The sequence below is a fragment of the Citrus sinensis genome, chromosome 5, assembly GCF_022201045.2.
Source record: "Citrus sinensis cultivar Valencia sweet orange chromosome 5, DVS_A1.0, whole genome shotgun sequence".
Taxonomy (NCBI): domain Eukaryota; kingdom Viridiplantae; phylum Streptophyta; class Magnoliopsida; order Sapindales; family Rutaceae; genus Citrus; species Citrus sinensis.
This window is the reverse complement of record NC_068560.1, coordinates 25273720-25300913: the sequence shown is the minus strand read 5'-3', so window position 1 is coordinate 25300913 and position 27194 is coordinate 25273720. Positions and strand designations below refer to the sequence as shown.

The 27194-nt window shown below is 34.1% G+C and overlaps 2 protein-coding genes across 3 annotated transcripts; both read right to left on the bottom strand.

Moving 5' to 3' along the window:
- Positions 1 to 1462: 1462 nt before the first annotated feature.
- Positions 1463 to 9134, bottom strand: LOC127902527 (superoxide dismutase [Cu-Zn]-like). Of its 2 annotated transcripts, XM_052441815.1 has the most exons (8): positions 8968 to 9134; positions 8384 to 8472; positions 7992 to 8093; positions 7797 to 7859; positions 7661 to 7689; positions 2168 to 2228; positions 1886 to 1915; positions 1463 to 1722 (listed from the first exon to the last, which is right to left on the bottom strand). In XM_052441815.1, exons 2-8 carry the CDS (start codon positions 8457 to 8459, stop codon positions 1700 to 1702), a joined length of 384 nt encoding a protein of 127 aa, XP_052297775.1. In that variant the 5' UTR covers positions 8460 to 8472; positions 8968 to 9134; the 3' UTR covers positions 1463 to 1699. The 2 variants fall into 2 exon arrangements, with proteins under 2 accessions (XP_052297775.1, XP_052297774.1); XM_052441814.1 differs by lacking the exons at positions 1463 to 1722; positions 1886 to 1915; positions 2168 to 2228; positions 7661 to 7689 and adding an exon at positions 7305 to 7632.
- Positions 9135 to 23108: 13974 nt separating this feature from the next.
- On the bottom strand, positions 23109 to 25435 carry LOC127902529 (superoxide dismutase [Cu-Zn]-like). The gene is made up of 8 exons (XM_052441817.1): positions 25269 to 25435; positions 24685 to 24773; positions 24295 to 24396; positions 24100 to 24162; positions 23964 to 23992; positions 23795 to 23855; positions 23513 to 23542; positions 23109 to 23349 (listed from the first exon to the last, which is right to left on the bottom strand). Exons 2-8 carry the CDS (start codon positions 24758 to 24760, stop codon positions 23327 to 23329), a joined length of 384 nt encoding a protein of 127 aa, XP_052297777.1. The 5' UTR covers positions 24761 to 24773; positions 25269 to 25435; the 3' UTR covers positions 23109 to 23326.
- Positions 25436 to 27194: the final 1759 nt, after the last annotated feature.

Here is a 27194-nt window from a genome sequence, read left to right as displayed (position 1 = left end):
ATAACAATGAGTTGTTACTCACTGCAGATTATTTGTTATTCATAGTGAATTGCTATGTCATAACCACCATTCCAAGCATCCCAACAAGGCAACAACGCCCACTTAGACTCTCAGTCCCTGATCCTCCCACTAGTTCCTTGTTACTAGTACATACAATACGGTGGTGGGGTTTGCATTAATTAACAAGCTACATCTGAAGTTGTATGGATTGAATCTCTGCTTAGTGAGTTGAAAATCAAGCCTGTTGCAGAACCTATTATGTGGTGTGATAATCAAAGTGCCATAGCTGTGGCTTACAATCCAGTTTATCATGCTAAAACCAAGCATGTTGAATTGGACATTCACTTTATCAAGGAGAAAATAGTAGCCAAAAAGATTGAAGTGCAATTTATTCCAAGTGCGGATCAAACTGCAGATATACTTACCAAGCCACTAACTTTTGATCGCTTCCATTATCTTCGCAGAAAGCTTAATGTCCATCCTGGACAGTTTAGCTTGAGAGGGGATGTTACAGAGCATGGTCAGAGCTGTGAGGATGAGCACACTTGATAACTTGATAGCTGACGTGTAAAGAGTTAGTTAGCTGAGTCAGCTACTTTGTTAACCAACTGATTTAGTGTGTTTAGAATATAAAACAGATTTAGTTTACATTGTCACTAAGTATAAATACAGATCTATAAGCACGATTGTCTGGTTGAGTTTTATTCAATAAATTATGAAGAATATTACGAGCATTGCTGTAGTGTTCTAGGCTTTTGGCTTCAAAAAAACAACAAAAACGATTAGGTCCTCAATTTTTAGCAAACAAACAAAATAAGTGTAGGTGGAGAAGCTTTTTTTTTTTTTTTGGTTCTTTCAATAACGACGTTAGGACATCAATTAAGAATAAACAAACAAAACAAAGGTAAGTGATGACGATTTTTTTTTCTCAATAATTGCCCGATAATTTAATTGTATACATAAAAAGAGATGTACTTGTAAATTGACAATGAAGCCATTATTCAACGTTTTCAAAGTATGAAAGCACGTCGAAGATAATCAAATAAGTGTTGTAAATAATTATAACTGTAAAGTTCAATATTTTGGCTATTATTTTTTCTATTGGCTTTTTTTGTCTTGTCCAAAATTCTTTTATCAAATTATAACAAGTCCCTTTTGAATTTATTTATTGGATCCATCATTGAGAAAAATATCCCTGTATCACCATTATTTTTTTATATGTACATCTGATAACAAAAAAATCTCCGACATAATCTTTGTGCTGCCTATATTATGTTTCTCCCGACTCCCTCTTCTAAATCCAGCTACTTCTTCCACATTCCAAGTACAACCACATAAAACACCATATTTTATATTTAATTCTCTGTTATTCTAAATTTTTATGTTGAGTGTGCCCTCTTACAACAGTTATAATCATGATGTTCCGAAGAAAATTTGTCAACAATTTATTCGCACTAAAATATTATTTTAAGGAGTAGAAATAGTCTTAAGGACAGTGCACAACACGCCTGGACTTTTATTTATTTTATTTACGGCCACATTCTACAAGGTACAACATATTACAAACATGCCCTGGCTTTTATTTATTTTATTATAGCCAGATTTTGATTCGTACAACATATTATTTATTTTATTAAGTATTCAAAACACATTCGACATCATGTCAAACGTATTTATTATGGTCTGGAGAGAAGCCGCTTCAATAACTGAGACCGATGGTGCCTGCAAAGGCACAAAAGAAATTAATTAATGATCGGTAATAACAACTCGTTCAAAACATCTTAAACCACAAGCAAAGACTGCCGGCGGAGGACCACCCGACTAGCGTAAGTAAGAATGCAAAAGAATAGCAGAGAAATTCGAATGATTAAGTTAGCATACTTACCCCAAGCTACTCCATCACCAGGATCTGGACCTGAGGGAGATGAATGTTCGTAAGTAAATTGTGAACAAGGGTGAAAAATTTCATGCCAAAGACTAAATAAGACTAACTAAAATTTCATGATTCACACAGTACGCGAAACTTGACTTTAATTTTTAATAAATCGTTGTTATAGCTTTTACTCAACCTATACTTCAGACAACATGATTCAAGTAAATAAAGCAGCAATAAAGTATATTCAACTGGGAAAAAAGACTTGGAAGTTCACAAAGAATGGTATATTACTGGGACTTGAGTGGACTACAAGACCCCTTCTAATAACGGAATTTGTTCCAGAAAGAGGAATCTGCAAAATGTATATAAGAGGATAGAGATCAGTTCAATGGAGTTGGGTCCGTGAATATACAAATAGAAACATAGCAAAGCCAAAATTGACAAGGAGGTGACTTAAATTCTTAATGAATTGCTTGAATATGCAAGCAGCAGAGAAACAAATATGCCTTTCTTTTTATTAAAAGAAGCTTGAAATGAAAATACAATTGTTTCAAATATTTATACATGAACTAAAGACAACGGTTGCTAGCTCAAGGAGCTGCTGAAAATGAATAAGACAAAGAATGACAGCTGCACAGCCAATCATTGAAAACATTCTAGAAATTTCCAGCTTGCAGAGTTCACATGTTGATATTCCTCACCATAACAGTTTTGCCAGCTCATAGGATACACCTCACCTTCCTCATCAGCTGCTCTTTGGAAATGGTTGCTCAGGTGGCATGCCAGCAGGGCCTTGGGATCAAATGCTGGTTCTTCACAACCTGAATTCTCAACACCCTCTCTTAAACTTAAGGTCTTGTCAAAGACATTGAGTTTGCTTCGAAATTGACTGAACTTGTAGTAAGGCAATGGTTTGGTTAAAACATCTGCAATTTGGTCTCTGCTGGCCACAAAGTTTATATCCAGCTCTCCTTGAGTAACTTTATCTCTAATGAAGTGCAGATCTATTTCAAAGTGTTTTGTTTTTTAGTGATACACAGGATTTGTGGCTATTCTGCTGCACTTGTGCTATCACTCAGAATCATTGGAGTTCTCTGCATTTCAATCTTCAGCTCATCAAACAGAGAGTTAATCCAAGTGATTTCAGTGGTGCATAGAGCCATGGCTCTGTACTCTGACTCTGCTGTAGATCTTGCCACCATTCCTTGTTTCCTTGAGCTCCAAGCTACCAAATTATCTCCTAGGAACACACAATACCCACTTATTGATCTTCTGTCATCTGGATCACTTGCCCAGTCAGCATCTGTGTAGGCTACTAAATCAAGATGTTCTGATTTTTTGAATTGTAAACACATGTTACCAGTGTTCTTTAGATATCTCAACACTCGTTTGCAGGCTATCCAGTGAGGCTGTCTTGGGTCAGACATGTATTGGCTCAGCTTGTTGACAGAGTAGGCAAGTTCTGGTCTCGTTAGAACAGCATACTGCAGGCTTCCAATAACACTTCTATAGAATGAAGGGTTATCGAGCTTGGCACCTTCTCCTTTCTTCAGCTTTTCTGATGTGCTGAATGGAGACTCTATTCCTTTGCAGCTCTCCATCTCGGTTTTAGTTAATAGGTCTTGGACATATTTAGCTTGAGAAAGCAGAATAGAATTCTGATTTCTTATGACTTGTATCCCAAGGAAGTAGCTCAGATTTCCTAGATCTTTCAATGCAAAAGCTTCACTTAGCTTTCCTATCACACCCTCAATTCCTTTGCTATCACTTCCAGTGACAATTATGTCATCCACATACACAAGTATAATGACCATTTCAGCATTGTTCCTTCTAAAAAATAGTGAAGTATCACACTTTGAATTGTTGAACCCCCAAGAGTACAGAGCACTCTTTAACTTGTCAAACCATGCTCTAGGTGCCTGTCTCAAACCATAAAGAGCCTTCTTGAGTTTGCAAATGTGATTTGGCTTTCTTTTGTCTTCAAACCCTTCAGGTTGTGGCATGTACACTGTTTCTGTCAACTCCCCATTCAGAAAAGCATTATTTATATCAACTTGCCTCAACATCCAATTATTATTCACAGCCAAAGTCAGAATGATTCTAATGGTTGCAGCTTTGACCACAGGGCTGAAAGTCTCATTAAAATCAAGTCCTGGTGTCTGTAGAAAGCCTTTCACGACAAGTCTGGCTTTGTATCTATTTATGGTACCATCTGGATTCTCCTTCACTTTGTACACCCACTTGTTTCCAATGAGTTTGTAGTTCTGGTCATGTGGTATTAAGGTCCAGGTTTGGTTTTTGATTAAGGCATTGTATTCATCTTCCATGGCTCTTCTCCACTTAGGGTCCTTTAATGCCACAATTGAGTCTTGAGGTAAAGAGGATTCAGGTTGAGTAGATGTTTGGTAGACTTTTGGTTTAAAGATTCCTGCCTTTGATCTTGTGATCATAGGATGTAAAGGTAATTCCTTTTGAGTGTTGGAGGCTTGAGTGTTTGGTTCTGTTATAGCTGGCAGGCTGCAGTTTTCTTCTGTGGAGTTTGATGGGAGTTGAGCAGGGGATTGGTTGTCTGACATAGTGTTGAGGTTCAAATTCTCACATGCTTCATCTTGAACAGGATTTGAGAGCTGTTCTGAGTTTCCAACAGTGGCCTGAGATTGACTATGAGCTGATTTTTGCTGTGTTGACTCAGAGGGGACACTTGTGGAAAAGGACACAACTTGAAACTTTTCAAGGACTGTGGGGGACACATTTTGGTCAGTGAGCCTATACTTGCAGAAATTTGAGTCATTTTGAAAAGGGAATGAGCTTTCATTAAACTTGACACTAGCTGAAATGTAGACTCTTCCTGAATGATGCATGCAAACATAGCCTTTATGACTGATACTAATACCCAGCAGTATGCATTTGGATGTATGGAAGTCAAACTTATGCTTGTTGTAGGGTCTCAAGTATGGATAGCATTCACAGCCAAAAACTTTGATTTGTGAGTAATCTGGTTTGGTGAGATATAGCAGCTCAAAAGGAGTTTTGTTTTCGAGTGTAGGTGAGGTCAGTCTGTTTATGAGATATGTGGCATAGCTGAAGGCTTCTTGCCAATACTTTAAAGGCATTTTTGCTTGAGCTAACAATGCTAGACCAGTTTCCACAATATGTCTGTGTTTTCTTTCCACCTTTCCATTTTGTTCATGTAAATATGGGCATGAGTGTCTTAGAGCTATTCCTTCTCTTTTTAGAAATGGTTCAAATGTTTTAAACTCTCCACCCATGTCTGTCTGTAAGGCTTTGATTTTCAGATTTAACTGATTTTCTATTTGTGTTTTGAACACAATGAATGTGTCAAGGGCCTGTGATTTTGCTGTTAGAGGGAACAGCCATGTGTATCTAGTTCTATCATCCACAAAGGATATGTAATATTTATGTCCATGGGTTGATGGGATAGGTGCTGGTCCCCAGAGGTCACTGTGAACCAATTCTAAGGCTGTGCTGGTTTTGGTTTCAATGCTTTTGAAGCTTTGTTTTGCTTGTTTTCCATACTGACAGGCATTGCAAAATGAAGGAAAAATGTTTTTATTGATATTGAGCTGATTACATGAAAGTAGAGTGTTTCTTAGGACTGACGAATTTGGATGCCCCAGCCTATAGTGCCAAAGATCCATATCATTAGTTCTAAGGTTCCTACTACTTGCTTTGTCAGCCTCACTAGACTCAGCTACATTGGTACTGACAGACTCATTACTACCAACACTGAAATTGAAACACATCATTGACATAGGATTGCTAATGTAGCTTATTGACTCAGACTCTGAAAAGGAAGATAACTCAGCAGCATATGTGACCTTGTTGCCACTCAAATGAGTAGGCATGCATAGTAGCTCATATAGTCCATCTCTAGCCACTCCTTTCACCAGAATTTTCCCTTGGCTCTTGTCCTTGATGAAGCAAACAGATTTATGAAATTCAACATTAATATCATTATCAAGAAGCAATTTAGAAACACTAATAAGGTTCTTGGCAATATCAGGTACACAGAGAATATGGTTTAGTTTGATGTGCTTGTGTGGATTGTAAGTAGGTAATATAGAGTAACCAATGTGAGAGATGTGAAGTTTATTACCATTACCAACAGTGAGCTTGTCATTACCTTGGTATTCTGAGTTCAAGTTCATGTTCCCAATGGCATTGGTTTCATGGTTTGTTGCACCACTGTCAAGGTACCAGGCATTGCTGCTCTGTCCTTCTGCTGAGGCCATGTATGCCCCTCTTCTCCTATTTGGTTGTGGCACATAATTTTTCTTGAACCTATGCCAGCATTCAGCAGCTGTGTGACCCATTTTGAAGCAAATCTGACATGGACCCTTTGACTCAGAGCCCTCATTTTCTGCAACAGCCTTGCCTTTCCCTTTGTCTTGAGCATTTTGGTTTGCCTGACCAGGACCACCACTTCCACTATTTCCAGAGCTACTACCAGGGGTTCTAAAGACTATTCCAGGTTGCTGTTGATTGCCAAATCTTTCACCATACCCCCAGTTCCTTCTACCATTTCTCATTTGTGTGAAGTTGGCCTCAAGTGACCCTGTGCTGAGGTTCTGTTCAGTTCTAGTTTCTTGGCTGAGGAGCATTCCATACACTTCCGATAATGAGGGAGTTTCTGGCATAGAGTTAATATTAGTGACTACAGAATCATATTCAGATCCTACTCCAGCTAAAACACACATAATGAAGTCCTCATCAGTCATGTTATTTCCAGCTGCTCTAAGAGTGTTTAGGATAGTTTTCATTCTGGAATAATAGTCATGAATTGTAAGGGACCCCTTTTTGGTGGTTTGAATCTGTGTTCTCAGGTATAGAACTCTAGCTCTTGTTCTTGCACCATATTGATTGGCAAGGGTTGTCCATACTTCACATGAAGTAGAGCAATCCACCACAGTGCCAAGCACACCTTCACTGAGTGATGAGAGCAACCAGCTCAGAAGAATGTGGTCTTGTTTCTTCCAGATTTGGTATTCTGGATTTGTGGTGGTGATAGTTGTTTGATTAGGTCCAGGATTAGTGAAGCATCTGGGGGGACAGATATGGCTCCCATTTATGAAGCCTTCGAGCTCATTTGCTCTTATGCTGGAAATCACTTGTGATTTCCAGAGCATAAAATTGTTCTGTGTTAGCTTGATAGGATTGGTGAACACATATGTGTTGCTGGTGATGTGTTGGGTAGGAGATGGATTCACTATGGTCATATTTCTGGTGTTGTTGTTTGGATTCTGGTTATCAACATTTTCTGGTTGATTTTGATTCAAGTTTTGGTCGTCTGGATTTTCCAGTGTTTGATTCATATTTGTTTGTGAATTTCTGCTGCTTTCCATAGCTTAAAGTGGCTCTGATACCAACTTAAATTCTTAATGAATTGCTTTAATATGCAAGCAGCAGAGAAACAAATATGCCTTTCTTTTTATTAAAAGAAGCTTGAAATGAAAATACAATTGTTTCAAATATTTATACATGAACTAAAGACAACGGTTGCTAGCTCAAGGAGCTGCTGAAAATGAATAAGACAAAGAATGACAGCTGCACAGCCAATCATTGAAAACATTCTAGAAATTTCCAGCTTGCAGAGTTCACATGTTGATATTCCTCACCATAACAGTTTTGCCAGCTCATAGGATACACCTCACCTTCCTCATCAGCTGCTCTTTGGAAATGGTTGCTCAGGTGGCATGCCAGCAGGGCCTTGGGATCAAATGCTGGTTCTTCACAACCTGAATTCTCAACAAGGTGAAAGAGTACCGTCTTGTAAATTTCAAAAGTAGCAATACCTAATCAGATATAACCAGAAAAGAGTTAATGACTCGACAAACATCGCACACCGTAAACCACTACATTAGTCAACATGATATTACGTGCGGCTGTGGCATTTACATACCCTCACTAGTAACAGTGATGTTTTCTAAAAAACCGTCAGCTCCAGCAGGTTTAAAAGGGGGTCCTGAAGGAAAGCCAGCAAACGATGAATTAGGAAGGAATTCTATGAGACGAAAGACAGCTTTTATTCGCAGGTTTCACGCAAGTTATTTGGTATACATAATAGAAATACTCATAGTCAAAGGGCCTCGCATACCAGTTGATATCCAATCATTGCTTATGTTTCCGTAAGTGTGAATAATGAGTGCGTGATCACCAGGCGGCAAACCAGAGAGGCTTCCTTTCACAGTTGTTGGACCTAGAAGAAGAAAAAATAAAGCCAAAAAAAAAAAAAAATTAGTTTAGACATGATTTAAGAACAATAAGTTCTAGAACCGACTATTTATTTAAGAACAATGACTTCCAGAACCAACTAATTAATTAATTATGCCCCCAAGAGCGTGCTCGGGTTGGTAGCCAACGAACAATGAATCACTGGACACCCGGGTTCAATTCTTAGGGGAAGTCAGGGAAAAAAAAAATTATTTGGGCTTTGCCCACCCTTTGCTTTAAAAAAAAGAAAAAGAAATTAATCAGTGATTAAATTACCACTTCCTTCAACGCTAAAGGAAACAGTTCCCTTGCGACCGTTAGTTCCAGTAATAACTGCAACTGCATTCACCATTGTGCTGTGTGATCTGAGCAATACAAAATACTACATTTAAATGAACTGTCAAGAGCATGAAAATCCTAAACTTCCAACAAACATAGAAACAACGCCATCAGAAGGAAGAAAGATATAACTTTTTCTGAAGACAATAGAAGTAACAACACAAAAAAAATAAAAAGAGAATCAGTTAAACTACAACTTGTTATTTCATCAGCGTAATCAGTAGGAGGGTACGGCTAAGGCTCGAACTTTAAACATTAAAAATAAAAATATTAAAAGGAGTAGAAAACACGTAAATTCCTGAAATCATTCACAATAAATCCCTAAATCACGACTTTGACTTGGCCACAAGCACACATAGAAGCGTGAGACAATCAAATCTAGCAGGCAAGTCCAGATCTTTAAGCAAAAAACATAAAAATAAAATAAGTGATCAACATAAAGTCAACACAAATAAATACATCATCGGAAACCCATATTGATCAGATCAAAAGTGACATAAGAGAAGTGAAATGAATAGTACATCACAACGCCCTTAGAGAGAGGAAAATGAAGATGGACTGTAAAGAGAGAGTATACAGAGATTGGTTTATCGAGTTGACGAATTTATAGGCGCGTGTGTGTGTGAACAGCAGTGATGAAGAATATTACGAGCATTGCTGTAGTGTTCTAGGCTTTTGGGTTCAAAAAAACAACAAAAACGGTTAGGTCCTCAATTTTTAGCAAACAAACAAAACAAGTGCAGGTGGAGAAGCTTGTTTTTTTTTTGGTTCTTTCAATAACGACGTTAGGACATCAATTAATGACAAACAAACAAAACAAAGGTAGGTGATGACGATTTTTTTCCTCAATAATTATCCGATAATTTAATTGTATACATAAAAAGAGATGTACTTGTATATTGACAACGAAGCCATTATTCAACGATTTTAAAATATGAAAGCACGTTGAAGATAATCAAAGAAGTGTTGTAAATAATTATAACTGTAAAGTTAAATATTTTGGCTATTATTTTTTTTGTTGACTTTTATTATCTTGTCCAAAATTCTTTTATCAAATTATATCAATTCCCTTTTGAAATTATTTATTGAATCCATCATTGAGAAAAATATCCCTGTATCACCATTATTTTGTTATATGTACATCTGACAACAAAAAAATCTCCGACATTATCTTTGTGCTACCTATATTATGTTTCAAAACTTGTATCGGTCAAATAATTTTCCACTTACACGTACCATTTAAATACATTAAATAGCCCAAACAAAATAAATATTCTACCGTCAATTGTATTAAATGAAAATAATCTTTTTGCTTAAATTTTCTTATAGATTCTGTTGGGCTTAATGATAAAGCTGTTGACTGAAACGAGTTTGAAAACATAGGCAGTGTAGAAAAGATGTCAAAAATATTTAGTGAGTAAATGTACGTATAATAGAACAGAGGTGATGCCGAGATTATTTTTAAAGTAGAAAGAAAACAAAAATTATAGTCATCATTAGTAGTTAACTCCTCGTCTTGAGCTAAAACCGATGAGATCTGTGAACAAAGAGGCAAACATTGAAGCGTGAGACAATCAAATCTAGCAGTCAAGTCCAGATCTTTAAGCAAAAAACATAAAAATAAAATAAGTGATCAACATAAAGTCAACACAAATAAATACATCATCGGAAATCCATATTGATGACGACGTTAGGTCATCAATTAATAGCAAACAAACAAAACAAGGGTTGGTGATCAAGATTTTTTTCCTTAACACAGATATTACACGTTAATATGGATAAATGTTGGATACCTACCCTGAGTTTTGAGATATCTACAATTAGACGGCGAGATTGCCCGTTTTATTAGGGATCTCCGCGGCTGCTTGTACTCAGTTTCGCATATGATTATATCGCCAGTATATGAGGGTAAATTCGTAAAGTTGCAACTGAAATTACTGTGAAGCATCTTAACGTACAACTTTAATAATATCTCATTGCACTGGAATTATTTTTTGACTTATGTATTTTCTTATCTACTGGCTAAACTTCTATTAGGATTTGTTTGTGTTCGGGATAAGTTTCATAGTTGAAAAAAAAAATTCAGTTTAGCCAAGTCTACAAAAAGTTCTTTGCTTCGCCCCTGGATGGAGAATAAATGTGAGGACAAAATTCTCTTATTTTCACCCAATTCTCTTGTTCTGGGACCAAAACAGTCTCATTTAGAAGTTATTTTCAGGAAGCATTAGGAAACTTGGTTTATTTTTATCGTTTACTAGGAGACCCATATCCGACTTTCATTATTATTATTATTATTATTTTGCTTTCTCCCTTGATTTCTAGTTTTTCTTTATGGAATAAATTGCATACTTCTCCAATGCGAGAAATATCATTTGCACCCTTTCAACTATATAATAAGAATGATATGTAGGAAAACAAAACAATTCGCTAATTACAAGTAAATAAATAAGTAATGGCAACCACGTTGTAAAAGAAAGTGCAAATGGCAGAATGGAAATATGATTTTTATATGTAAAAGGCCAAATTGAATTCACAAGCAAAAAGCTTAGGGGGAAAACAACTTTGAGACTCATTGGCATATGTTTATAATTTTATATTACTTCGATCAAAGCTTGATTCAAATGCTAAGAAAATTACCTTTTTAGATTAAAGGTCTTGAGTTCGAATCTCATTACGGGACTAAGAAGTGATTTTTTGTTGGGTTGGTCACATGAAAAAATTGAGTCCATTTTATATGTGCAATTGTCAATTAGCTCGTGTGTTTTTCCTTCCCCGACAACATCATTTGATAAGTTAGTCACTTATGTTGTAGTTGAGGGAGCTACCAACAGCAGATAACAACTTGATTTGCCTAGTATGGACAATCTTCAGGCGGCTGGCCATCTTGTGCATTTTAGCGATTACTGAACCCGCACTCGCAAATTTTCGTTCAAAGCAAACAAGCCCCTCCAACTTCAAGATGGATCGACTCACAAGTTCAAAAACAGGGCCGCTTCGGAATCTTGCGAACCTATAACAATGAGTACTTGTTACTCACTGCAGATAATTTGTTATTCATAGTAAATTGCTTTGTCATAACCACCATTCTCCATCGACTGAAGATGATGAAAAGGTTCTGACCCAGGAACCTTCATAGCAACAAGATTTAATTGCATATAGAAGGCCACGTACTTGCTCGCTTTGTTGATATGGTGGCCTATGCACTTCCAATTGTAGATGATGATATTCCTTCCACTTACAGTGAAGTAGTAAGTAATCCAGAAAGCATACAGTGGAAGAAAGCAATGAACGAAGAAATGCAGTCTCTTCAAAAAAATGAAACTTGGGAGTTAGTTACATTGCCGCAGGAAAAGAAGGCAATTGGGTGCAAATGGGTATATGCAAAAAAGGAAAGATTTCCTCGTAAAAATGAAATTCGATACAAGGCTAGATTGGTAGCGAATGGTTACGCTCAGAAGGAAGGAATGGACTACAATGAGGTATTTTCTCCAGTTGTGAAACACTCGTCTATTCGAATTTTGCTCATCATTGTTGTGCAATTTGATCTTGAACTAGTTCAACTTGATGTAAAAACTGTATTTTTACATGGTGATTTGGAAGAGGAAATCTACATGACTCAGCCAGATGGATTTAAGGTTGCTGGAAAAGAAAATTGGGTTTGCAAATTGACAAAGTCGCTTTATGGGTTGAAACAATCTCCGAGGCAGTGGTACAAGCTATTTGATCGATTTATGAAAGGGCAAAGGTACACAAGAAACAAATTTAATCATTGTGTGTATTTTCGCAAGCTACAAGAAAGATCTTTCATTTATTTACAATTGTATGTCGATGGTATGCTAATACCATAATAGCATCGAAGAGCAAAGATGAGATAGAGAAGTTAAAGACTCAACTCAATCAAGAGTTTGAGATGAAAAATCTGGGTGAAGTTAAGAAGATTCTTGGCATGGAGATATGCAGAGATAGGGCTCGTGGCAAAGTAAGCTTGTCTCATAAGCAATATTTGAAGAAGGTACTACAGCAGTTTGGTATGACTGAGTAGACAAAACCTGTAAGTACCCCGTTGGCTTCTCATTTCAAGCTTTCTGCACAATTATCTCCTTCAACAGATGCGGAACGAAAATACATGTTAGAAGTTCCGTATTCAAATGCAGTGGGTAGCTTGATGTATGTAATGGTGTGTACAAGGTCTGACATTTCACATGCAGTTAGTATAGTGAGCAGATATATGCATAATCCTGGTAAAGGACATTGGCAAGCTGTGAAATGGATTCTACGGCACATTCAGAAGACCATGGATGTCGGTTTACTGTTTGAAAGAGACGATACACTTGGTAAAGGTGTGATCGGGTATGTTGATTCTGATTATGCTGGTGATTTGGACAAACGACAGTCAACCACCGGATATGTATTTACTTTTGCTGGAGGGCCAATTAGTTGGAAGTCTACACTACAGTCTACAGTTGCACTGTCGACCACAAAGGCTGAGTACATGGCAATTACAGAGGCTATTAAAGAGGCTATTTGGTTACAAGGTTTGCTTGAAAACTTGGGATTGGCACAGGAGCACATTAACTTGTATTGTGATAGTTAGAGTGCTATTCACTTAACGAAGAACCAAGTTTATCATGCGCGTACGAAGCACATCGATGTACGATTTCACTTTGTGGGGGAAATTGTTAATGAGGGGAAGATTCTTCTTCAGAAAATCAAGACTACAAAAAATCCTGCAAATATGTTGACTAAGGTGGTGACGACGATCAAGCTTGAGTATTGTCTAAACTTGATCAATATCTCACAAGTTTGAAAGCAGTCAGAGAAAGTAGAGACTGGAGGACGGGTTGTTGATAGTCGACTCAGATTTAGATAAAATCTTTGTCGAGGTGGAGAATTGTTGAAAAGTTCAAATTTGGAATTCAAATACATGCATTCAAATTTGGCTAATACATCATTTGACCAACTTGCATACACATGCATGCATTCAACTTTGGAGAGGCAAATTTGAAGACAAATTCCTATGGTAGATAGGTGCCTAATTTTTGTTGACAATTTTGTTAGGGTTGGTGCAATAGTGCACCCCATTTTTACTTATAAATAGAGGGCAATTCCTCATTTGTTAAGCATCCAAATTTGTGAGATTTCCAAGTGAGTTTTTGGTAGAGAAATTCCTTAGGTGCTAAAGAAATTTGGGTGTATTGGGTATTGAGTTTTTTGTTAGTTTTTCCCACTTTTGTAAATTCCAATTTGTTAGTAAAATTATCTTTCAGTTTTTGCCCGTGGACGTAGGCATTACACCAAACCACGTAATTTATTGTGTCCTATTTTCTTTGCATTTGTTTATCACCACATTTATATTTCTCCAGAAGTTGCAGCATTAGTAATTGCTCAACCCACGTTTCCGCAACACTTACCGTGGAGAGCTGCAAACCTGCAACACCAACGTGAAGCCAGAAGGAAGCAAAGACAGTCAAGATAAGCATAGAGCCTTTCATTTGTCTGTTCTACAGATTGGTTCTGCTATAAAGTGCCAAAAAGAGGAGAAAAGAAAGTTTAATTACAATAGAATTGTAATGGAACATGTTTATAACAATAAAACAGTCAAGTTTTATGGCATTTGTAGGCCACAACAGCCTTAATAGTTAAAAATAAAAAGCGAGTGGGTCATAAAACATGACATGCATTGGCCACAACTACCTTAATAGTTAATTAATTCCCTCAAATATTCGAAAATAAATATGATTAATTATTAATCTAAATATTCAGATTGCATTGACCTATTGCAAAATCAATAAAATAATATGATAAATTTTTATGCAAAAAATTATTAAATTTATAAATATAATAAAAATATTTAATAATTTATAATTATGTTTATTTACTTATATTTAAATAACATTCTGAGTAGTGATAAGTTCCATATTTTGAGGAAAAAAATATATATAAGTCTTTTTTTAAAAATATATTTTCATGGTGAAGTTGAGGGGGTATTTGATAGTTCCATAATTTAAATTGATCATTTTGTTATATACTTAAAATGAGTGTAGCTGTGTGATATTTACCTTTAATAATGTTCACAATAACCCATTAAAATAAGGGATAACTGGTGGCCGGTTATAAAATTAATTAAAAATATAAAAACAGACTGTATGAGATACAGCGGTGTATTGCAGGCTGACCCCTAATTTCAACCGCTCAAAAGGTTAATAATTGTAGTATAATAGTAATACAAACACCTAAAAGACGAAAATGAAAAAGATGAAATCAATTAATTGCAACCCGCTCAAAAGGTTAGTGGTGGCAGTCCAATTTATCCAATAATGAAGTCCAGCTATTACATTAAACAAAGAAGCATCTAAATGATTGTTTAATACAGACAAAAAATGTAGTATGGTGCAATTGTTGCAACATAGTTGGACCCTGTCTGTAAGAAAGGCTCTAGACTTTATCTTCTAATTAACAGCAAACCACGTCACCAATTAATGACAAACACAAGTGGGTCATCAATTAATAGCAAACAAACAAAGGTTGGTGAAGAAGATAAAGCCTACTCGGCGAGCATATGAATTGTGATTTTTAATCCCCTCAAATTATCTCATTAGTCTCTATTTCTTAATTAACTTCATAAAATATTTTAAAATAATCTCATTCTCTCAATATATCTCATATAATTCCCTTAATACTCTTATTTTATCATTTTTACTTTTTTTTTTCACTCTCATCGTTTAAAACTCCAAAAGTAATCTAATCCGAGAAGGGGTTGGTGTTTTTTCACCGTATTGCTGACTTATGCAGAAATAGATCTAGCCCTGTTGATGGTGATGAAAGTACCGGGACAGGAGATGCATGGTTTTGCCCGAAGGTTGAGGTGGATGATAGAGCAATAGATGAAATTTCTCTAGAAATTTGTCTTTTGATAAAATTTCAAATTCTCATTAACGTATAAAGATTACTTGCTTATCATGTGCACCGTGCAAAGCAAAAAATAAAAAATAATGTTTCAACTAGTTAAAGTTGCAAGTTGCCACGGTTGTGAACTGTGTTAAAAAGAGTGCTGCGTATCTTTTCATTCACGAAGAAATGGAAAGCCCCGTAACTTCTATTGAAGCTTACACAACCCTTGGGTTAACGGCATGAACCAAATCATTGTACTCTTTTCAACACGTTATAGGCCTTTGAAATATGGTCAACAATCTAACATAGCATTGAGTCAAAATATCACGTGTACTCAAACAAGCATTATATTTTGCACATATTATTCGGAGTAACCACAATATTTAATCTCATGAAAGGTTTAATGGGTTTAGGGCTTTTATAATTGATTCTGCAGTGATTCCATATGCAAAGTAAATGGGAAAAAAGATTGAAAGAGATGATAGTAATAATATTGTTGAGAAGAAGGAGATTAAGATTTACGGTGTTTGCGTAGAGAGATAAGAAAAAATATCTAATTTATCTTATTAATAAATTAGTAAATATGTGCTTATTGGTAAAACAATATAGAAATAATTTACTAAACTAAAATTTTATTTAAAAAATGGGTATAAAAGACTATTTTCGTGGGTCAAATAACTTCACTTTAAATTTATTAACAGGGCTGAGAAAAAATTAAGGGTCATCGCTGCTCTGACCATATTTTGCGTTATAATGTATGTGGGCTTTAAATTGGGTTTTTCTAGAGTTTGGGGTTGGGCATAATGAAGTTATAGAGTCCAAAACTTGACTCTTTTTTTTTTTTGAATTTTTTTAAGGATGAAATTTAATTTAATTTCTTCAATGCTTGTTTGATATAGGAAAAAAAACATATCTGTAGCTTGTGATTTGATAAATAGTCATGAAGAGTCGAAAATTTCTTAGTTTTAAAATTTGTCACACACATTTCTCTTTGTATTGAGATATTATCATATAAATCTTCAAGGATTGTCTAAAAAGTGGGTTTGTCTATCACAAAAAGAGTATGTGGGTGCGATAATTTTTTAAAACAAAAAATCTTTATAACCATTTCGTGAAATCACGGAATGTTATTTTTTACCATTGTTTTATATAAAATTTGTTTTTAATGTGAATTTTTTAATGTCAATAAAATTTAATGTGATTTTAATCAAACGACCCACTTTTTTTCCTTTTTTTTTAAGTTTACTGCTTATTCACAAATTTTATTAGAGATGCCCACGACCTAATCCAATTAATTCAAATTTTTCATGTATAGATTCCGTTGAATTTGTCATATACTTGTGTTTTGCAATATTTATCATGATTGTATATCGAATAAACAATTATTAATTTATTGGGAACACCCTTTTACTTGAGTAACGATAATAAGTATAACTTGAAAATTCACTTTGATGGAGATTTTAACCCACATGGCAACTAGCAGGAATCGATAAAGATAGGGCAATTATAAAATACACTCAGCTGAAAAATGTAAAGATTGGATTTTGAATCATTTTACCGCCCAATGAGATTCTCTATATCATCTCCATCCATTTTAATAAAGGGAGGGTTTATTTTGAATATTCACTCTGCATGCTTATCTATTAAATTTTAAATTTTAATTTTACCTTGTGCACTCATTGAAATATAAAAGAAAAAATTAATTTAAACCATTTAAATTAACTTACTAAAAACAACAAGAAAACTATTATGAATAACAAAATAATAAAAAAATTAGTGTATACTTACAACAAATAGAATCACGTCAAGTTGTAAATAAATCCTTTAACACAATTTTAATTATTGATTTTTTTTTGTAAAGCGTAAATTTAATGTTGATTTTTACACTCATTTCTTTGCCTGCAATAATAATTGAAACAAAAAGAAGCTAGAAGAAGTTAGGAGATGCTGCGCCTGGATGCAGAAGTTTATTTGGCTTAAATTTCCGCTTCCTCTCCCTCCAATTTTTTTTTTATTTTTTATAATCAAAAGACTATATGAACATCTTGACCATATTTTAATTTAATTTAACATTTTGAAAAATCAACACAGTCTCAGAAATCTTGTAGTTAAAATATTTCAAATTTTCGATTTACTTATTGTTCAAATAAGTTTTATTATTGTAAATAAAATTTTCAAGATTTAAAGCAAAAGAATTATAGGTTCGAGTGTGCTATATGGGTGTTCAAAATAAGTATATTATTTCGACTCATAATAAATTATCCTTAATAGTAACTCTAATTACTGATATTTTTATAACAAATTATTTTATTAAAATGAATGTTCAAAATAATTTTTAAATTATAAATAACCCTTCCCTTTAAGCTTTTTTTTTTCCATAAAAATTATTTATATACTCGCTGGCTTTCCGTTTAAATCTTTTAAGAGTATGATGATAAAGAACAAATTGATCAGAGATAATGAAGGAATTTATCACCTATAGTATTCATGATAACTCATTTGGGAGATTGGAGATTTCGAGTCCCGAAAGTCGTTGTAATTGTACGATAAGGGATTCAAGTGCATAACTGCTTCCTTTTGATGAACTTATTGATTCCGTATTGCATGAATGTCCCAAATTTTATTCCCAATATATATATTTATTAAATAGTAAGAAAAATATCAATTTCAAAAATATATTTACAAACTTACAAGAAGCTTATATGGGAGTGAGCGACTGAAAAAGATTTGGAAAGGTAGAGCACAAAGGGTGCGTTTGGTGTGCCAGATTTTATTGGGCTGTACGTAATTGTAATAGATTTTATTGTGTAGGAATGTATTAAATAATACAGTATCATGTTTGGTAGAGTATAAATTGTATTGTATATTTTTATTATTTAATGTTACTAAATAATATTATATAGTTATTATTTATTTATATTAAATCAATATTATGAATTTAATAAATATTTTAATATTTAAATTAATTGATTATTTAAATTTATTAATAAAAATATAATTACCTACAGCGAACTTCAACATCTTTTCTTATTTATCATATAAACATAAATTAATATTTATTTTAAGAGGGGGAGAAATTTATGCAGCATAAAACATGAGGGCCCAAATAGTGGAATAGAGTAGGTGTGTTTTGTTAGTGGATTGTAGTTGGTGTGTCTGCTGAGTGGAATGTATTAGGTATATATAGCTGAATATGAGTACTATAAATATGTGCTAAATCCCTTGTAAAAAATCAACCAATCTTTAATCAAATTTGAGTTTTCTTCAATACAAATTCTCGTTATGAATTTGTAATATCTTTTTCTCTCTGTGAGAGCGTAAGTTAGAACGAAAATCTAGCAAACCATTGCGTCACCTTTTAAGGACAATCTTGAGAAGCTTCAAGCTTTGGTGTTCATTTGCCAGTTGCAAAGCCAAATTTTCCTTGACACCAAACAAGCCCCTATTGGCATCTTGCCAACCTAGTATAACAATGAGTTGTCGCAATGCAGATAATTTGTTATTCATAGTAAATTGCAATAGCATGATCCTCCCACTAGTTCTCTACTAGTCTGTTACTTGTACACAAAATATGGTGCTGGTTTTGCCTTCTTTTTTCTGTCAACACCAACTTCATATATATAATTGTTTCTCCTGTTAATTTCCGTTGGAATTGGAAGTACAATATAACTTCTATAAATTAATAATGTCGGGACCATAGAAATTTATTAATTTAGAGAGATATTAATTAATCGATATATTAATAATTTATTAATTTATAGAGTGTGTTCACAGTACAAAGAACTAATATTTGATTGACTGAAAATTCATTGTATTTTACAAATCAGTAGAATTTAAATAAATTCATCAAATAAATAATGTATACTTAATTAAATAAATTCATTAATTTTACTCAATGTATTCAATGAACTAAACTAAATGTTAGTTATTAAATTGTATAAATTGAATTAAAACTAATCCAATGTACCTATATACTTGATTAACTAAATTCATGTATTTACAAAAATTTATCTAAATGTATTCAATGAACTAAACGAAATGTTAGTTATTAAATTGTATTAACTGAATTTGAACTAATTCATCTAATGTACCTATCTACTTGATTAACTAAATTAATGTATTTACATAAATTTATCTAAATGTATTCAATGAACTAAACTAAATGTTAGTTATTAAATTGTATTAATTGAAGCACTCAAGTCATTAACAACACTTCATAAGTTTTTATTGCAGTACGAGAATTCAACCCCAGAACGTTTAGATGCAATAAGAAAAATTAGAGATGAGATTCAACTAGATTTAAACTTTAAGAAAAAATAAGTTACAATAGACTCATATTTTAATAAATTGACACAGTCAGTTATATTTGTAATTTCACAGTATAAATGGAACCACAGAGTTATATAGGAGTTCTCAGAAAAATTATTATCTTATTAATTTATCGAAATTATTAATTTAGCTTCAAGCCCCAAGTTAGGAGCGTAAAAAATTATTATATTATAGAGATTATTAATTTATAGAATATTAATTTATAGAGGTTATACTGTATATTACTACCCAAATGGGAAATGTTCTGGCTGAAGGTCATATATCCAAGGCTTTTCATGACCGTTAAGTTGGTTTTAGTAATGACATACGTACATGGATTGGAGGCGCCTCCGAAAAGTGAAATAAAATTTTCTGCTAATTTGTTTATGGTTTTTGTTTTCTTCATTTATTTGGTGAAAGGTTTTTATAATGTTCAAAGAGGGCTCTGAAAATTGAAAGGAAGAATAGGCAAAGGAAACGATCTACTTTGAAGGGTCTACATGCTAGACAGCTGGCGTAAGGGGGAGATGTAGGGCCTACCGGCTAAAATTAATGTGAGGGTAAATTCGTAAAGTTGCAACTGAAATTAATGTGAAGCATCTTAATGTGCAACTTTAATAATATCTCATTGCATTTGAATTATTTTTTGACATTTGTATTTTCTTATCTACTACGTAAACTTTTATTAGGATTTGTTTGTGTTCGAGATAAGTTTCATAGTTGAAAAAAACAATTCAGTTTATCCAAGTCTATAAAAAGTTCTTTGCTTCGCCCCTGGATGAAGAACAAATGCAAGGACAAAATTCACTTATTTTCACCCAATTCTCTTGTTTTGGGACCAATAGAGTCTTATGTTGACGTTATTTTCAGGAAGCATTAGGAAACTTGATTTATTTTTATCGTTTACTAGGAGACCCATATCTGACTTTCATTATTATTATTTTTTTGCTTTCTCCCTTGATTTCTAGTTTTTCTTTATGGAATAAATTGCATACTTCTCCAATGCGAGAAATATCATTTACACCCTTCTAACTATATAATAAGAATGATATGTAAGAAAACAAAACAATTCGCTAATTATAAGTAAATAAATAAGTAATGGCAACCAAGTTGTGAAAGAAGGTGCAAATGCAGAATGGAAATATGAATTTTATATGTAAAAGGCCAAATTGAATTCACAAGCAAAAAGCTTAGGGGGAAAACAACTTTGAAACTCACTCACATATGTTTATATTACTTCGATCAAAGATTGATTCAAATGCTAAGAAAATTACCTTTTTAGATTAAAGGTCTAGAGTTCGAATCTCATTACGGGACTAAGAAGTTATTTTTTTGTGGGGTTGGTCACATGAAAAAATGGAGTCCATTTTAGATGTGCAATTGTCAATTAGCTCGTGTGTTTTTCCTTCCCCGGCGACATCATTTGATTTGGTAGTCGCTTATGTTGTAGTTGAGGGAGCTACCAACAGTAGACAACAACTTTTTTTTTTTATTACATGAGACTATTGCTCAGATTACAACTCATATTACATGAAAGTATAACTGATATTTACAAATCAGACTATTACTGAGACCAACTTACATCAATGCTAATTGAGTTATGCCCAGATTTTAACCCTCACAAATATTCGGGAGATGTCTACTCCTAACTCTTGGGTAAGGAAGAAGACTACCTTCACTCAATGTTAATTGAAGAAGGAAATTCCCCCCCAATGCATTTGTGGGGGTTCGAACTGCTGCCCTCCAAGTTGGAGGGCAGCAGCCCTAACCACTCGGCCAAAGGCCGAGTGGCTAACAGTAGACAACAACTTGATTTGCCTTGTATGGACAATCTTGAGGAGGTTGGCCATCTTTTGCATTTTATCGATTACTAAACCCGCACTTGCAAATTTTCGTTGAAAGCAAACAAGCCCCTCCAACTTCAAGATGGATCGACTCACAAGTTCAAAAAAAAAAAGGGCCGCTTCGGAATCTTGCGAACCTATAACAATGAGTTGTTACTCACTGCAGATTATTTGTTATTCATAGTGAATTGCTATGTCATAACCATCATTCCAAGCATCCCAACAAGGCAACAACACCCACTTAGACTCTCAGTCCCTGATCCTCCCACTAGTTCCTTGTTTCTAGTACATACAATACGGTGGTGAGGTTTGCATTAATTAACAAGCTACATCTGAAGTTGTATGGATTGAATCTCTGCTTAGTGAGTTGAAAATCAAGCCTGTTTCAGAACCTATTATGTGGTGTGATAATCAAAGTGCCATAGCTGTGGCTTACAATCCAGTTTATCATGCTAAAACCAAGCATGTTGAATTGGACATTCACTTTATCAGGGAGAAAATAGCAACCAAAAAGATTGAAGTGCAATTTGTTCCAAGTGAGGATCAAACTGCAGATATACTTACCAAGCCACTAACTTTTGATCGCTTCCATTATCTTCGCAGAAAGCTTAATGTCCATCCTGGACAATTTAGCTTGAGAGGGGATGTTACAGAGCATGGTCAGAGCTGTGAGGATGAGCACACTTGATAACTTGATAGCTGACGTGTAAAGAGTTAGTTAGCTGAGTCAGCTACTTTGTTAACCAACTGATTTAGTGTGTTTAGAATATAAAACAGATTTAGTTTACATTGTAACTAAGTATAAATACAGATCTATAAGCACGATTGTCTGGTTGAGTTTTATTCAATAAATTATGAAGAATATTACGAGCATTGCTGTAGTGTTCTAGGCTTTTGGCTTCAAAAAAACAACAAAAACGGTTAGGTCCTCAATTTTTAGCAAACAAACAAAATAAGTGTAGGTGGAGAAGCTTTTTTTTTTTTTTGGTTCTTTCAATAACGACGTTAGGACATCAATTAAGAACAAACAAACAAAACAAAGGTAGGTGATGGCAATTTTTTTTTCTCAATAATTGCCCGATAATTTAATTGTATACATAAAAAGAGATGTACTTGTAAATTGACAATGAAGCCATTATTCAACGTTTTCAAAGTATGAAAGCACGTCGAAGATAATCAAAGAAGTGTTGTAAATAATTATAACTGTAAAGTTCAATATTTTGGCTATTATTTTTTCTATTGGCTTTTTTTGTCTTGTCCAAAATTCTTTTATCAAATTATATCAAGTCCCTTTTGAATTTATTTATTGAATCCATCATTGAGAAAAATATCCCTGTATCACCATTATTTTGTTATATGTACATCTGACAACAAAAAAATCTCCGACATAATCTTTGTGCTGCCTATATTATGTTTCTCCCGACTCCCTCTTCTAAATCCAGCTACTTCTTCCACATTCCAAGTACAACCACATAAAACACCATATTTTATATTTAATTCTCTGTTATTCTAAATTTTTATGTTGAGTGTGCCCTCTTACAACAGTTATAATCATGATGTTCCGAAGAAAATTTGTCAACAATTTATTCGCACTAAAATATTATTTTAAGGAGTAGAAATAGTCTTAAGGACAGTGCACAGCACGCCTGGACTTTTATTTATTTTATTTACGGCCACATTCTACAAGGTACAACATATTACAGACATGCCCTGGCTTTTATTTATTTTATTATAGCCAGATTTTGATTCGTACAACATATTATTTATTTTATTAAGTATTCAAGACACATTCGACATCATGTCAAATGTATTTATTATGGTATGGAGAGAAGCCCCTTCAATAACTGAGACCGATGGTGCCTGCAAGGGCACAAAAGAAATTAATTAATGATCGGTAATAACTACTCGTTCAAAACATCTTAAACCACAAGCAAAGACTGCCGGCGGAGGACCACCCGACTAGCGTAAGTAAGAATGCAAAAGAATAGCAGAGAAATTCGAATGATTAAGTTAGCATACTTACCCCAAGCTACTCCATCACCAGGATCTGGACCTGAGGGAGATGAATGTTCGTAAGTAAATTGTGAACAAGGGTGAAAAATTTCATGCCAAAGACTAAATAAGACTAACTAAAATTTCATGATTCACACAGTACGCGAAACTTGACTTTAATTTTTAATAAATCGTTGTTATAGCTTTTACTCAACCTATACTTCAGACAACATGATTCAAGTAAATAAAGCAGCAATAAAGTATATTCAACTGGGAAAAAAGACTTGGAAGTTCACAAAGAATGGTATATTACTGGGACTTGAGTGGACTACAAGACCCCTTCCAATAACGGAATTTGTTCCAGAAAGAGGAATCTGCAAAATGTATATAAGAGGATAGAGATCAGTTCAATGGAGTTGGGTCCGTGAATATACAAATAGAAACATAGCAAAGCCAAAATTGACAAGGAGGTGAAAGAGTACCGTCTTGTAAATTTCAAAAGTAGCAATACCTAATCAGATATAACCAGAAAAGAGTTAATGACTCGACAAACATCGCACACCGTAAACCACTACATTAGTCAACATGATATTACGTGCGGCTGTGGCATTTACATACCCTCACTAGTAACAGTGATGTTTTCTAAAAAACCGTCAGCTCCAGCAGGTTTAAAAGGGGGTCCTGAAGGAAAGCCAGCAAACGATGAATTAGGAAGGAATTCTATGAGACGAAAGACAGCTTTTATTCGCAGGTTTCACGCAAGTTATTTGGTATACATAATAGAAATACTCATAGTCAAAGGGCCTCGCATACCAGTTGATATCCAATCATTGCTTATGTTTCCGTAAGTGTGAATAATGAGTGCGTGATCACCAGGCGGCAAACCAGAGAGGCTTCCTTTCACAGTTGTTGGACCTAGAAGAAGAAAAAATAAAGCCAAAAAAAAAAAAATTAGTTTAGACATGATTTAAGAACAATAAGTTCTAGAACCGACTATTTATTTAAGAACAATGACTTCCAGAACCAACTAATTAATTAATTATGCCCCCAAGAGCGTGCTCGGGTTGGTAGCCAACGAACAATGAATCACTGGACACCCGGGTTCAATTCTTAGGGGAAGTCAGGGAAAAAAAAAATTATTTGGGCTTTGCCCACCCTTTGCTTTAAAAAAAAGAAAAAGAAATTAATCAGTGATTAAATTACCACTTCCTTCAACGCTAAAGGAAACAGTTCCCTTGCGACCGTTAGTTCCAGTAATAACTGCAACTGCATTCACCATTGTGCTGTGTGATCTGAGCAATACAAAATACTACATTTAAATGAACTGTCAAGAGCATGAAAATCCTAAACTTCCAACAAACATAGAAACAACGCCATCAGAAGGAAGAAAGATATAACTTTTTCTGAAGACAATAGAAGTAACAACACAAAAAAAATAAAAAGAGAATCAGTTAAACTACAACTTGTTATTTCATCAGCGTAATCAGTAGGAGGGTACGGCTAAGGCTCGAACTTTAAACATTAAAAATAAAAATATTAAAAGGAGTAGAAAACACGTAAATTCCTGAAATCATTCACAATAAATCCCTAAATCACGACTTTGACTTGGCCACAAGCACACATAGAAGCGTGAGACAATCAAATCTAGCAGGCAAGTCCAGATCTTTAAGCAAAAAACATAAAAATAAAATAAGTGATCAACATAAAGTCAACACAAATAAATACATCATCGGAAACCCATATTGATCAGATCAAAAGTGACATAAGAGAAGTGAAATGAATAGTACATCACAACGCCCTTAGAGAGAGGAAAATGAAGATGGACTGTAAAGAGAGAGTATACAGAGATTGGTTTATCGAGTTGACGAATTTATAGGCGCGTGTGTGTGTGAACAGCAGTGATGAAGAATATTACGAGCATTGCTGTAGTGTTCTAGGCTTTTGGGTTCAAAAAAACAACAAAAACGGTTAGGTCCTCAATTTTTAGCAAACAAACAAAACAAGTGCAGGTGGAGAAGCTTGTTTTTTTTTTGGTTCTTTCAATAACGACGTTAGGACATCAATTAATGACAAACAAACAAAACAAAGGTAGGTGATGACGATTTTTTTCCTCAATAATTATCCGATAATTTAATTGTATACATAAAAAGAGATGTACTTGTATATTGACAATGAAGCCATTATTCAACGATTTTAAAATATGAAAGCACGTTGAAGATAATCAAAGAAGTGTTGTAAATAATTATAACTGTAAAGTTAAATATTTTGGCTATTATTTTTTTTGTTGACTTTTATTATCTTGTCCAAAATTCTTTTATCAAATTATATCAATTCCCTTTTGAAATTATTTATTGAATCCATCATTGAGAAAAATATCCCTGTATCACCATTATTTTATTATATGTACATCTGACAACAAAAAAATCTCCGACATTATCTTTGTGCTACCTATATTATGTTTCAAAACTTGTATCGGTCAAATAATTTTCCACTTACACGTACCATTTAAATACATTAAATAGCCCAAACAAAATAAATATTCTACCGTCAATTGTATTAAATGAAAATAATCTTTTTGCTTAAATTTTCTTATAGATTCTGTTGGGCTTAATGATAAAACTGTTGACTGAAACGAGTTTGAAAACATAGGCTGTGTAGAAAAGATGTCAAAAATTTTTAGTGAGTAAATGTACGTATAATAGAACAGAGGTGATGCCGAGATTATTTTTAAAGTAGAAAGAAAACAAAAATTATAGTCATCATTAGTAGTTAACTCCTCGTCTTGAGCTAAAACCGATGAGATCTGTGAACAAAGAGGCAAACATTGAAGCGTGAGACAATCAAATCTAGCAGTCAAGTCCAGATCTTTAAGCAAAAAACATAAAAATAAAATAAGTGATCAACATAGAGTCAACACAAATAAATACATCATCGGAAATCCATATTGATGACGACGTTAGGTCATCAATTAATAGCAAACAAACAAAACAAGGGTTGGTGATCAAGATTTTTTTCCTTAACACAGATATTACACGTTAATATGGATAAATGTTGGATACCTACCCTGAGTTTTGAGATATCTACAATTAGACGGCGAGATTGCCCGTTTTATTAGGGATCTCCGCGGCTGCTTGTACTCAGTTTCGCATATGATTATATCGCCAGTATATGAGGGTAAATTCGTAAAGTTGCAACTGAAATTACTGTGAAGCATCTTAACGTGCAACTTTAATAATATCTCATTGCACTGGAATTATTTTTTGACTTATGTATTTTCTTATCTACTGGCTAAACTTCTATTAGGATTTGTTTGTGTTCGGGATAAGTTTCATAGTTGAAAAAAAAAATTCAGTTTAGCCAAGTCTACAAAAGGTTCTTTGCTTCGCCCCTGGATGGAGAATAAATGTGAGGACAAAATTCTCTTATTTTCACCCAATTCTCTTGTTCTGGGACCAAAACAGTCTCATTTAGAAGTTATTTTCAGGAAGCATTAGGAAACTTGGTTTATTTTTATCGTTTACTAGGAGACCCATATCCGACTTTCATTATTATTATTATTATTTTTTTGCTTTCTCCCTTGATTTCTAGTTTTTCTTTATGGAATAAATTGCATACTTCTCCAATGCGAGAAATATCATTTGCACCCTTTCAACTATATAATAAGAATGATATGTAGGAAAACAAAACAATTCGCTAATTACAAGTAAATAAAT

Excerpts from the sequence above, each read along its gene's own strand:
- LOC127902527 (XM_052441814.1), bottom strand. The coding sequence starts at position 8,459 with ATGGTGAATGCAGTTGCAGTTATTACTGGAACTAACGGTCGCAAGGGA. Across the intron at positions 7,860-7,991 it reads CAATGATTGGATATCAACTG|GACCCCCTTTTAAACCTGCT; the intron begins GTATGCGAGGCC and ends GCTTTCCTTCAG. Across the intron at positions 7,633-7,796 it reads CATCACTGTTACTAGTGAGG|GTTGTGAAGAACCAGCATTT; the intron begins GTATGTAAATGC and ends TTGAGAATTCAG.
- LOC127902529 (XM_052441817.1), bottom strand. The coding sequence starts at position 24,760 with ATGGTGAATGCAGTTGCAGTTATTACTGGAACTAACGGTCGCAAGGGA. Across the intron at positions 24,163-24,294 it reads CAATGATTGGATATCAACTG|GACCCCCTTTTAAACCTGCT; the intron begins GTATGCGAGGCC and ends GCTTTCCTTCAG. Across the intron at positions 23,856-23,963 it reads CTTTTGAAATTTACAAGACG|ATTCCTCTTTCTGGAACAAA; the intron begins GTACTCTTTCAC and ends TACATTTTGCAG.